General features: G+C 34.2%; 1 protein-coding gene across 2 annotated transcripts; it reads right to left on the reverse strand.

Moving 5' to 3' along the window:
* Nucleotides 1-4269: 4269 nt before the first annotated feature.
* On the reverse strand, nucleotides 4270-10815 carry LOC145327147 (sodium/potassium-transporting ATPase subunit beta-1-like). Of its 2 annotated transcripts, none has more exons than XR_013882085.1 (7): nucleotides 10633-10815; nucleotides 9384-9545; nucleotides 8072-8242; nucleotides 6796-6949; nucleotides 6161-6387; nucleotides 5420-5593; nucleotides 4270-4941 (listed from the first exon to the last, which is right to left on the reverse strand). XR_013882085.1 is itself a non-coding variant. In XM_080170712.1 (7 exons), the coding sequence occupies exons 1-7, from the start codon at nucleotides 10719-10721 to the stop codon at nucleotides 4804-4806; spliced, it is 1002 nt and encodes a 333-aa protein (XP_080026838.1). In that variant the 5' UTR covers nucleotides 10722-10814; the 3' UTR covers nucleotides 4270-4803. The 2 variants fall into 2 exon arrangements, 1 of the variants encoding a protein (XP_080026838.1); XM_080170712.1 differs by having other exon boundaries at nucleotides 6274-6387; nucleotides 10633-10814.
* Nucleotides 10816-13774: the final 2959 nt, after the last annotated feature.

A 13774-nucleotide genomic window follows, 5' to 3' on the forward strand; every position in this document is an offset into this window, starting at 1 on the left:
ATATATAGAGCGATAAATAGTGTATGTAACAATCACCCCTTTTCAAAGGCCTTCTAATAACTTTGGGTTGGGTCTTTCAGATCAGCTGAATCTTTCAAAAATGTAAATACAACCGGGTGCTGGCAAAAAAACTAAAGGCAAATTGTAAACTAATGTTAACACAAGGACGCCCAAGCTATTTACTTTGTATTGGGGGTTCTATACGTTCAAGGGGAGTAATCAAACGTATCTTAAAAAAACTTGAGGGGTGTAAAATAAGAGATTCAAAGTCTAAAGGGGTAAACACCCCTGAACCCTGTACTTGGACGTCTATGTATAACCTTTAATGATTTCTGTATTTTTTCTAGTTAATTTCGTTTTTGTATTGTTTAAATACTGTTCATTTGTTAAAAAACATTTTGAAAATTATCTATTGATCTCATATAACTGACAATAACCCAATATTTTAGAATAAGGACATAGATAATTTTCTAACACCTCATGCATAGCTCAACCCTTTACGGAAAAATAATTGAAAACAACGTAAATTAAGGCAAAAACTAAATTTGGGAACATCTGCAATATATTAGTTCTATATTTGTCGCTAGGTGTCACTAAAAACTTGAAAATTATGATTTAAAAGAAAGTATTTACATCATTAGGAAAAATGTCTTGTTAATCACAAATAACTAGGTCTAAAAATACAGTAGTGTAAATCGGAAAAGATGATTATGAATATAATTTTATAGTCAGGAGCCTAGTTGTGAGAAATTGATAATCGCAGTTTTAAATACTTCTTATAAGTTTAGACAGAAATGGCAATTTTTCACAAAAATTGTCCCTTTCTTTTTCAAAAAGCAGAAGAAAGCATTAAACAGCTGAATTTAGAAAGCAAAGTATAATGAATTTATTTTCGTCTGCTGAGTTTAAGGTCTTTGCAATTGGAAATCAAATAGTAAGCTCTTTATACATCTATACTATAAATTTATTAAAGTGCCACTAGAGGCCTCTAGGGGCGTATTCGCTAGTCCTTATACTAAAGTAACAGGATGTCTTTGTGTGTCTGTACTGAAGGATCTCGCTAACCACTGAACCGATCGGGTTCTCCTTAACAGGGTAGCTTCTCATAGGTCCCGGGAAGGTTTATAACTATTTTCTTGGGGGTGGGACACCCCGACCCCCCCGAAAAAATGAAAAAAACCCGAATTTTTTATATTTTTTTAACTAAAATTAAAATCTATAATAAGAAATTGGGTTATTAAATTCGACTCTCTCCTCCTCAAGTGCCCCTGGAGGCCTCTAGGAGGCATAGCCGCTAGTCCTTATAATAAAGTAACAGGATGTTTTTGTGTTTGTACCGAAGGATCGAGCTAACTGCTGAACCGATCGGGTTCTACTTTACAGGGTAGCTTCTCATAAGTCCCGGTAAGGTTTATAACTATTTTCTTGGGGGATGGGACACCCCCAAGCCAACCCCCCTAAAAAAGGAAAAATAACCCCCCCAAAAAATTTTTTTTCCTTTTAAAACTAAAATTAAAATAGTGGGGTGGACTAACCGCCTCCCCCCCCCAAAAAAAATTTCCCCCCCCAAAGATAATTTTTTTTACATTCTTATTTTAAATATAAAATACAAAAATTTGGTTTAATCAAACCTCTTGGGGCCCAAGCCCCTAGAGGCTAGGGGCGAAGCTGCTAGTTTATCAATACTGTACATATAATATTGGGGGGTTGACTAGATTAAGATGGGTTCAGTTTAGGTTTCAGTCACTAGAATCTATTAGAATCTAATCTGATCATTTTAAGGTATCCCAATCAATTCCTCCCGCTCTTCATTCATTTTTGTTTCTTTATTATTATAATTGAACTCAATCCGTTTATTTTTTTGTGTTTTGCTACTAATGTTGTCATGATTTTTATAACCTAATTCATAAAGCACGATCTTTCCAATAAAGATTTCTATTGCATATCTGAGATAAGTTTTTGAAAGATGAATGCCGCGCTTTTTCAACTATATACACAACTATTTATTTAATTATTTCGCTTTTGTTGGTACGGCCTTCATAGAAGAAAAACAAATTATCTTCAATCCATTTTTGCTGCATATTAATATAATGCATCTTTTTAGAGCTGTATTAGACATTAAAATTTTGAATTTTTAAGTTGTATACTCTGAGATGGGTTCTTAAAAGATAATGCCGCGTTTTTTCGACATTTTTTACGCTATGAATAAGAAGCGCGGCATTCGCGAAATCTAAAGGAGTATACAACGATTTATTTAATTATTTCGCTTTTGTTGGTATGGCCTTCATAGAAGAAAAACAAATTATCTTCAATCCATTTTTGCTGCATATTAATTAATGCATCTTTTTAGAGCTGTGTTATAGACATTATAAAAATTGCTAAAAAAAATAATTTAAAATTCAGTATTCTTAAGTTATATACTCTGTTGAAATTCTATCGTCTTCGTTCAATCAATCAATGTCTAAAAAACGCCGAAAAAACGCGGCATTCATCTTTTAAAAACCCATCTCTGTTCAAATTATATATCGTCTTCGTTCAATCAATCAATGTCGAAAAAACGCGGCATTCATCTTTCAAAAACCCATCTCTGCATCTAGTATATACGTTATTTTGTCCGTCCGTCTTTCTTCAAGACATTCTAACACTAGCTGTAAGATTATCTAAAATGGAAGCGGAGTGGTTTTGGACAAGCAAAATTAGTCTCCGATAACAGGATGGTGACTTGACAATCTTTTCAAAAGAGGTAAATAACGGAATAACCCCTAGGGGTTTAGTATTATAAAATTTTAAATATCCTGCTACTTAGTATTTTTAGAAGCGAAGCTACTCTATAATTTGAAATGTCCGTCTGAAACGTTTTTGGGGAAACGTGATTTTCTCGGCCTCTATTCAAAATAGATAGCTGAAATTTTTAGTATAGATTCCTATGACATATGCCCATCTAATCTATACATTGTTTGGTCCATCTGTCTGTTTTTTTTGGGGTACTAGATCGATTCCTAGATTTTCAAGTTTTTATGATTTTCTCAATACCTTTTCCAGAGAGAGAGCTGAAATTTTCAGGGATCAAACAATTTTACATATTTTCACCAAATTTTATTAGGATTTTTTTATTAATTTTTAAGTTTTTGTAGTTTTCTCTATTCCTATTCAGGATTGATGACTGAAATCATTAGGGATTGATTATACTTATATTCTACATATTTCCATCAAGTTTCATAAAGATTTGTCTATGATTCCTAGATTTCTAATTTTTCGTGATTTAAAGGTTGCACTATTTTGAATATTTTGTCATTTCCCTACTTCATTAAATATATTGGATGACACTGGTCTATAGTAAATTTATTCCCGATATCCATTCATAATTTTTGAGCTTCGTTCTTATGGATGCTGTCATCCTTGTTATTATTTTTAAGGTTTCGTGAGATTTTTGAGTAGCAAAGTCGAGAATAATAATAGATATTGTATTACTTGGATGTTGCGCCATATTTTCTTGTTCTATGATAAAGTGATGCTCTCAGCTGGCCAAAATAAAGATGCATCCGCTTTCCTTAATCCCCCTCCCGATAAAGTAGATAAACAAACGGACCGAATGAAGTCAATATTAGAAAGCTATATTGACAACAAATTTAACTTTTTAAAAAATTCTGACGGATAAAGAATTTTAAAAGATTGAGATTTAGAATGCGACCACTTAAAAATGTATTCCATTACTTATTAATATGCAAAGACGACATTTCAAAAAAAGGTTGAATCAGAACTATGGCTTCATGGTGCTCCAAGAAAAGGCCTTGAGGAATATCTCATTCCTAGCCTTAGAAATTTATAAAAAATACACCATTTTTCCAGGTTTATTGAGAATTGTCCAATTTGTAGGGTTTTTGAGATTTTCTCAGGCTAGGAACGAGATTTTTTGAGACGGTCAAAAGTTCCTGATTCTACTACTCAATGCCTTTCCTGAGAGCACCATAAAGCCATAGTTCTGAGTCATTAAATTTTTGACTCCCATTTACAATTAGCTATACAATTGTATGTCTGGTCGTCAGCGGTTTTAAGACTTAAGATAAATTTTAAATCATCCAGAGGTGTATTATAATCATAAGAGTCGTTTGCAGATCCCCGCTTAGGTCCCAGAAAAAAATATCAAAAATCGACCCACCCTATTCTACATCCATTGATACATTACACACTTAAATACAGACCTAGGCTACAGAGCTAGGTATCCTAAACTTTAAAGAACACTCTTCGCGTTTAAAACAAACAAAACCATAAATGCAAAAATATTTATTTATATATTTAAATCTTAATATTTCGGATTGTCAATAGTAGCATTTAGTCTTTTTATAAAAATGCATGGATTACAAAAATATAAAGATCATAATAATAATATTTTATAACAAGTAAAACTCTCTTGCAAAACTTCACAGCCAAGATGTTGGATAAACTCTGGCGCTAAAAGTCATACTAAATATGACTCAGTCATAATAAATATGACTTTATAAACTAATTTTGTCATAACAATGACTATAAATACAATATAAAATCCAATACTTTTACATAACCGCTGTCTTGTATGGGCATTACAAAAATGAATTATTAAATCTAAATGGCAGTATGGTTTAATAATTGTGATTTTCAAATTTCGTGTCAAATGCAGTATAAAGGAAAAATATTTGGATTTTGTCAACAACAAGTTGTACTCTAATAACAATGTTTTTTTTTATATTGAACGAGATCATAAATATGAAAACTAGGCCTTCAGGCAAATTAAGATCTGAGGTTTTCTTCTTTTTAGGATTTGATTTATTTAGGTACTGGGTTGAGCATAATTTCGAACTGTGTGAGCCCGAGTTTGTCCTTCTTGTTGTGTACCACTCCCTTGTACCAGGCTCTGCACTCCATGTGCACCATCTGACCCACGTGCTTGTCTGACACCTCAACCTAAAATATTAAGTTAGTTAGAATCAGATGGATCTAAAGGGATAAGATAATTGACGATAAATTGATGTACATCACTATTGATAATACACAAATTTAAAACTTATGTAGATTGCAATTATTGGTTGAATTATTTGGACACTCAACTTAATAAACCAACCAGTCATAATTCAGTAATAGTCCCCAGAGTTTTTCAGCCAACGAATAAGAAAGCGTTATTATAAAACTTTAGAACTTATGTAATAAACAGCCCTCTTCATTACATGAAATGTTTCACAATATCAATGTTCTTATAAATATGTCGTCTTAGAGCAATGATATATAAAATTGTACCTAGGCATTTTATATTTTTATAAAAATGTAGTACGGATTTTAAGTTTGTCCGCTAAGATATTGCTATATCTAATTTGAAAATTTTAAGTCTGGTTTGGATTTAAGCTATTTTTTGAGCGACTCCAACCAAGAACAAGAGTAACCATACCTGGAGAGCCATCAGAGGTGACTGATAGTTGCCCCCGGTGTAGGGGAAGTACTTCAAAGGGATGCTCTGGGTGCTGGGGAAATACTTGAGGCTCACAGCCTCAATGTCAGCTGGGAAACGGCCGAAACAGTCGAAGTAGACACTGTTGGGATTAGCCGAGGCTCTGATGGTATCCTGAGCATTAAAAAGATATTTTTAATTTCATCCTACTAATATAGATAAAGCTGGGCTGGGAGGGATGAGACAATGAACGATATGTAAATTATTAGTTTTTATCCCCAATGTAACAAAATATTAAAATTTCAGTCTAAAATTGATTTACTAGTTTAAAATAACTAGGGTAGCGTGGGGTTATTCCGGTCACTTTTTTGCTTCTACCCCAAAAAAACATACTTTTTCCGTTTTTTTGATCGCTAATGAATGATATGGCAATGAGGAAGAATCCTGTCTTGGTCCGATTAAGATCTTGCAACTAGAAGTTGGTCAAAAATCGGTGTAAAGGGCGGCGGGTGGCCTACACCGGAATTAACCCACGCGTGGGGTAATTCGGAATTCCGGCTACATACATACATACATGAAGGGCTCGGTGTTGAATAATATATAAAACTTTGGGTACCACTTCACTTACCTTGAGCTGTGCAGACATATCCTCATACTCGGGTTGGTCAAGGTCGGCAGCCATGATGGGCTCCGGGTTAAAGATAACCTGATATATAAAACTTTGGGTACCACTTCACTTACCTTGAGCTGTGCAGACATATCCTCATACTCTGGTTGGTCAAGGTCGGCAGCCATGATGGGCTTGGGGTTAAAGATAACCTGACATATAAAACTTTGGGTACCACTTCACTTACCTTGAGCTGTGCAGACATATCCTCATACTCGGGTTGGTCAAGGTCAGCAGCCATGATGGGCTCCGGGTTGAAGTTGTAGATCTTGTTCAGCTTGAAGAAGAAACAGGGCTTCACCTGAATTAAGTTTAAGTTTACCTAAGATTTAAAAATCTTAAATGGATGAATTATGAACAGACAGTTGTTTGTTCAGTTGTCATAATAAGAAAAAAGAAAGAGTGATAATATACAATAATTTACTACAGAAAAAAATCACAAAACCTTTAAACAAAAAAATAAGTATTTATGTCTCTTGAGGCATGGCCAACAAACCGACGGACAATGAAAAATTATGTTCTGGGCATTAGTAGAGGGAATCTTCTCCAAAAATTTAAGCTTTCTATTTTTAATAGCGTTCAAGAATATCACATTTTTTCAATAGCATAACGGATAGACAAAGTATTTTAAAGTTACAAACCTTATTAGGACCTATGAGATTCTCCAGAGTAAAGGAGGAGCATATAAGTTAAGTGGTTAGAAACGTACCTTTCCATCAATAGGCATGAAACCATAGTTTGGCTGGGCACAGTCCTCCAGAACATCAACGTTGAAGATACAGTTTCCTTTGTTGGCGTCATCATTGTCGGCACACTCATGCAGACCAGTGTTGTTGTTGTAGCGCTCCATAAACAGGTCCATTCTACAATAGTAAACAAGGTTTGAAATCAATAGGACAATTCTAACACTCGTGCAGACCAGTGTTGCTGTTGTAGCGCTCCATAAACAGGTCCATTCTACAATAGTAAACAAGGTTTGAAATCAATAGGACAATTCTAACACTCGTGCAGACCAGTGTTGCTGTTGTAGCGCTCCATAAACAGGTCCATTCTACAATAGTAAACAAGGTTTGAAATCAATAGGACAATTCTAACACTCGTGCAGACCAGTGTTGCTGTTGTAGCGCTCTATAAACAGGTCCATTCTACAATTTTAAACAAGGATAACAACATCCATAAAAGCAAGGCTCTAAAATCAAATGAAAGGACAAACGAACAATAACTCTTGTAGAGTTAAAAATCTACATGTTTTCTATGGACATACAGACTTTCTTGCACCTAACGTTTATAGAGTAGCTTTCTTATTCATCCCTGACTGTTATAGGAATTATCATTATTAAGGGAGAAATTATAGACAAGGGAACAGCGTTGCGGAGCCGTTTGATTTAGGTGCGGCTCCGGTTCCGGGGAGCCGCCTGTGAAGATAACGGCTCCGGCTCCGACCTAAAATCAAGAAAAACTCGTCATATTTTTTTACTAAGTCTATTTTTTACTTTTGAAGATTTTATAAGTTCAATTTTTGATAGAAATGGACTTGAAAAACTTAAAAGTGGCATTTATGCACACGACGCAACAGAGTTATTAAATTATTACCTAATTAAAATATCTTATTTTAGCTAACCCGGAGCCGTTTTTAAAGAAAATAGCGGCTCCGGCTCCAACAAAATATGGCGGCTCCGGGATTGATTATCAGACCAACAATTCTAGGAAAATATCAACAAAACCTCTTGGCGTACATTCTGTATGGGAAGGTGCAAACTTAATATATTAGGCTGTGGTCGTCTTCCATGGCGTATTAACAAGACCCTGTCACCAACTCTCAAGATTCCATTAAAATACCCATAGTTTATAAGTTACAAAGAACATATGTTTTTTTAAAAATTGGGTACAAGTTCGGTCAAAAGTATCCTCAACACAACAAAAAATCAAAGGATTAATCTTATTCCGTTTTTTAACCGTGGATACCGGAAATATAATTTTATTACCTTCTAATGATATCAGCGTTCTTAGTGCCTTCACCCTCTTTATTTGTCGGCGCAGTGGATGTATCCCCCAGGTTGAGAATATAAAGAGAGGAGTCAATATGCTCGTCGTCCATGATGGGCTTCATGCCCACTCCGGGGTTTGAACCAATCAGGGATTCGTCCAGGGTCCATCTAAAATAATAGGATGTTCTATACAAATGTTTCAGTACGAAAGGGTTAATAAAAGTTTTTTTTATCATTCAAAGGGATTATTCCATGAAATGCATTTAACAAGTTTAGATACTTAGCTTAATTAAATATTAACTTAGAGGGGGAAAACTCAACTATAGTCCCCACTCCCCAAAAAGCTTTATGACAAAAAAATATGAGGAGTTAACCTTCTTGGAACAATTAGTCATGAAAAAGTAGTTAATAAGTTCAGATTATTTTGTTTGAACTACATATACCTAGTAAATTGATCGAATATTCAAAGTTTCCCATAAATAAAAACCGCCAATTTGTTTATATTAATATTAAAAACGTCAGAATTGAGCTTAATGCTCAAGACCTTACTTTTGAAACAAATTGTTTTTTTTTATGTAGAAAAATCAATAGGTAGGTGGAAATTCAACAAATATTAAATAAGATATTTTTTATACCAAAACTTAAATTTAAAGTTGAAAAATAAGTTATTTTGAACTACGGTTATAGTTTTTAAATAAGTAAACATTATAAACTTAATCGTTATCATGTTTGACAAAGCTTGGCATAATAAATGATTGTTTAATCAAAAATTAAACAAGATAATGTAAACAGAAATATTTCAAATTAAATATTAGTTTACATCAGGGAGGGAGGGGACATTTGGCTCCTTATCACACTAGTTCCCAAAATTTTATATCAACGTTTTCTTATTCGTTGGATAACTACTTTGGGGACTATTTGTAATCTACAGAAAGGGCAATTTTGTGTATAATCAATTGAATATTCATCAATTTTTCGGCCATTGTCTTATATTTATCTTGATTTATCATATATCTTATCTTTCAAACTAATAACAAATCGAATTTGTTTATGGAACTGTATTACTATTAATGCTATAGTACCTATATATTATAGATAGAAATTTAAAACTACCAGAGATCTAAAGCGATAAGACAAAGACTAATAAATAGATGTACAATGTAAATCCCCAATGATGATGCACAAATTTACCCTATCTGTATATTACAATTAGGGTTTGAAATGTTTGGCCACTCAAATTAATAAACCAATCAATCAAAATTCAATAATAGTCCCCAAAGTTTTTAAGCCAACGAATAAGATTGCTTACCTAGGCGTATCTTCAGGTATGGTGAGGAAGAATACATGTAGGCAAGCCAACCAGAAGCCAGCCAACAGGGTGTAGTAGATGCAGTAGAAGGTGATGATCTTGAACCAAGACATGGGCGTCCTGGTCAGCACCTTGCCTGTATCGGGGTCATACAACATGTACCTGGAGGATAATGGATGTATTACTACTAGGATGTTACATCAGATATTTATGTTTTCTCTAGTAAAGTGCAACTTTCAGCTGGCTAAAATAATGATACACCCCATCCCCTTTCCTTCAACTGGATGAATGAACTGATCAAGAAATGATGTCCATGTAACACCCCTGCGAAAACAGTTGAAATCCATATATTAGGCTTGGATTAATTCAGGGTTTCAGATCCGGATCCGCAAGGATCCGCATATTTTTGAGTCCAAGGATCCGGACCCGGATCCGCAAAAAAATGCGGATCCGGATCCTTGGACTCAAAAAAATGCGGAAAAAATGGAAAAATCTACCTAAATTTATATAAAATCTCAGACATTCTCTTTATGAGAGCCAATCTTTAAGGTTTAGGGTCAGACTTGAAAATTAAATGTATTTTTGACTTCGAATTAAAGAATAAATATTTTTGAAAAATTTGGTGATTTTATTTTTATTGTCAAGGATCCGGAACCGGATCCGGTAGGATCCGGATCCGGATCCGCGCTGACCAAATTTGGAGGATCAGGATCCGGATCCGCAAAAAATCAATGCGGATCCGAAACCCTGGATTAATTATAACATTAAATGAATAAAGGTGTTGTATGTTAAAAAAAAAAAGTTTTCTAAAAATCAAGATTTTATAAATTCTCATTTGATTGATCTAAATTGTTGCATAATATACTTTTCATTGCGCAGGCGTTCGAGTATTTATCCAATTTCCTCTATAAAACTTGAAAATACAAGTTTATTTCATGATTCTATGTGGGTTTGGCCATAATAAAGTTATTTTTAATGATAGATTGGGATGCATAGATAGATACCTAAATTAGTTCCGTTGAAAAATAATGGATTATGGAAAGAAAACGAAAAAGCGGGTTTCGTCGTATTTTGACAGTAGCTTTTCTCCTATTTCTAACCACTGCAGTGGCTCTAACCCTGCGGGGCGATTATTAAAATTTACCTCAACTAACCTAAAATAAACTTTCAAAATCTACTGTGAAAATATGAAGAAATCCGCTACCTTGTTCTCTTTTTATGAGGATTCTAAACATTTAGGTGGACTTACTTGAACGATTCCCAGCCGGACCTGTCCCATCCCTTGGGCTTGATGGCGGTACCTCCCAGTGGTTGGTTAGCATCGTTATTTGTTGCCATTTTATTAAAAATTAGTTTGTTGTTGCTGTTGTAACCTGTCTAAAACTTTTTTGCAAGAGTCTGAAAATATAGAGATAATTAACTTGTACAGATTAGTGGATGAAACGTTTGGACACCCAACTTAATGACACAACAAATCTAAATTCAATAAAAGTCCCCAAAGTTGTTAAGCCAACAAAAAAGAAAACACAACTAAAAGACTTTGGGGACTAGTGTAATAAACAGCCCAATATCCCCTCCCTCCCTGGTTCTTTCCAGTATGGTTACGAAACCAATTAATGTCCGCTGGATAAGAATCGGTTTCTCAGACATACTGAAAAAAAACACTGATATATCATCGTATTACAGATAATTCCATAAATATTAAGACCAATTTTGTTAGTCCAGGCCTTCGGTCCCTCGGGACAACTAAAACTGGTTTTAATTTATAAAAAATTTTATTGTCTTATCCCTAGATATTCCTGAAGTGTACACTTTATTTGCTAAGCTAATTTAGCTTAACTTCTTGGTATAGTTAGGCAACGAGCATTACTAACAAAAAAAAATTTCTAACGAAAAAGTATTTCAGAGAATTTGTTAATTAAGCAAAATATGTCTAATTGTAGAATGAAAAAATAACCTTTTTTCATTTAGTTCATTTCTGAATCAATTTTAAGAATGATTTGATCACATGGGTACTATTAGCAAACTAAGTGAATAATCCCCCCCCCCCCCAATTCAAATTATGTGTAGTATTAACTAGTCTTAAAAATTCCACATTCCCAATGATTATACTCAAAACAACCCTTTCTATAGAGGTTGAAACGTTTAGACACTCAACTTAATTATCCAACCAATCACAATTCTAAAAAAAAGTCCCCGAAGTTGCTAAACTAGCTAATAAGAAAACATTATTATAAAACTTTAGGGACTAGTGTAATAAACAGCCCAATATCCCCTCTCTCTCTCTCTCTGACTAACTTGTAACTAACAACAGCTAACTACTACCGCACCCTAAAAGATAACTGACTGAGTAGTATTTGTAATTTGTATTAGTATCAACATGTGGTTTCATTTTTACAAAGCTAGCCCAACAAGTCATAGATAAGGAATAGGGATGCTGAAAACAAAATTGAATATGACTTCGAAACCGATTAATATCCGCTGGATTAAAACCGGCTCTTGGTCATACCAAAAAATCATTATCGTATCGTATATCAGACAATTTTCTACGAAAGTTAAAATAAAAACATAAGTTTTGTTAGCCCGGGCCTTTGTCCCCTCTCGGGCAACAAACTGATTTTCATCTTATAATTTTTCATTTTAATAACTGCGGATAGCTGTCTACAAAACGATGCGATAAATGAACTATTATTCCATAATTTAATCTTCTAACTATTTGTAAGAATCTTTATTCAAATCAATATTATGTATTTTTCAATTCTTGACAAACAGCTTTTTATGTTAAATTTACATGCCTCTACCGGGATAAATATTTTCAATTTAAAAAAAAAAAAATTGAACTCGATTTTCAGATAATTTAGCGGGGATCTAAAGGGATAAGACAATAGCCGATAAATTGATGTACATATTACACAAAATTTATATTTAGTGGTTGAAAAGTTTGGTCTCTTGACTTAATGTACCAACCAATCAAAATTTAATACTTGTCACGAAAGTTATTAGCCAACGAATAATAAAACTTTTGGGACTGGTGTAATAAACACTCCAATCTCCACTCCCTCCCTGGCTTTTAGGCTATTTTTTGGGGTTAGTAAGTAGCTTATATATATACTAGCGGCTTCGCCCCTAGCCTCTAGGGGCTTTGCCCCTAGAAAAAAATAATTTTCTGCACCAGCACCAGCAGCACCAGCTGCACCACCTGCACCAGCAGCACCAGCTGCACCAGCAGCACCAGGAGTATTTTTTTGGGGGGGGTAAATTTTCATTTTTGGGGGGGTTGGGGGTGTCCCACCCCCCAAGAAAATAGCTTAAAACCACCACAGGACCAGTAGGTATATTCCCTGAAGAGTAGAGCCCATTCGGTTCAGCGGTTACCGAGATCTTAAGCTTCAGACGGACAGACGGACAGACGGACAGACAGACGGACAGACATCGTTCTACTTTGTATTATAGATATCCCTGTTTTAATTTACTAGTATAAATTAAAATAGAATGAACTTGTTTGGTCCAATTTGAATTTCTAACACACACAAGTGTCGAATATCATTCAATTCAGGGAGGGAGGGGACAATTGGCTGTTTATTACACTAGTCCCCAAAGTCTTAATAACGTTTTCTTATTCGTTGGCTTAACAATCTTGAATATTTATTGAATTTTTATTGGTTTGTTAATTTAGTCGAGTATCCAAACGTTTCAACCAATGATTGTAACCTACATATGGGGGTAAATTTAGTGTATCATCATTGGGAATGTACATTATCGGTTATCCCTTTAAATCCCAGCATTCAACATATAAAACAAGGATAGCAACGTCAAGAAATAGCGAAGCTTAAAATAATGTTTGCGAATTTCAAAAGCCTATCTTGAAATCCATACAAGCTGTGTGCGTTCAAAGATCTATTAACGGCTAGGTTAATCAAGTGGAATTTTTTTAGGCAATTTTCAATTTTCTTATATAAAGTAACAAAATCTAGATTTGTCTGTACCAAAAGATCTAGCTAACCGCTGAACCAATATGGGTTTCGTTCACAGTGTAGCTTCTCTTTGGTCCTGGGAAAGTTTATATTATCGCTTCTAATTTTGGGGGAAAGTACCAGAACTCTCCCAAACGCTACCATAAAATTTATTAAGAACTTTCGGATAATATAATCTTTGTTTATACAAAAACATCGCATCTAAAAACATTTGATGAAAAAAAGGACATAATTTTTCGTTTTGAAAATACAAATTTAAAGTTTAAAAAATAAATAATTGCACATCTTACATAATCTGTAGGTTGATAGAGATTACTCAAGAGTAACTAACAAAACTAAGGCACTACCTACCTAGTACAAAAATATTTTTAAATTTAAAATGGACTAAAAACTCATTATCACATGTAAAACACATGT

This window comes from Acartia tonsa, chromosome 8 (assembly GCF_053477335.1).
Source record: "Acartia tonsa isolate MP-2025a chromosome 8, ASM5347733v1, whole genome shotgun sequence".
NCBI classification, from domain to species: Eukaryota; Metazoa; Arthropoda; class Copepoda; order Calanoida; family Acartiidae; genus Acartia; species Acartia tonsa.

Excerpts from the sequence above, each read along its gene's own strand:
- LOC145327147 (XM_080170712.1), bottom strand. The coding sequence starts at position 10,721 with ATGGCAACAAATAACGATGCTAACCAACCACTGGGAGGTACCGCCATC. Across the intron at positions 6,950-8,071 it reads AACGCTGATATCATTAGAAG|AATGGACCTGTTTATGGAGC; the intron begins GTAATAAAATTA and ends TTACTATTGTAG. Across the intron at positions 6,388-6,795 it reads TCATGCCTATTGATGGAAAG|GTGAAGCCCTGTTTCTTCTT; the intron begins GTACGTTTCTAA and ends AACTTAATTCAG.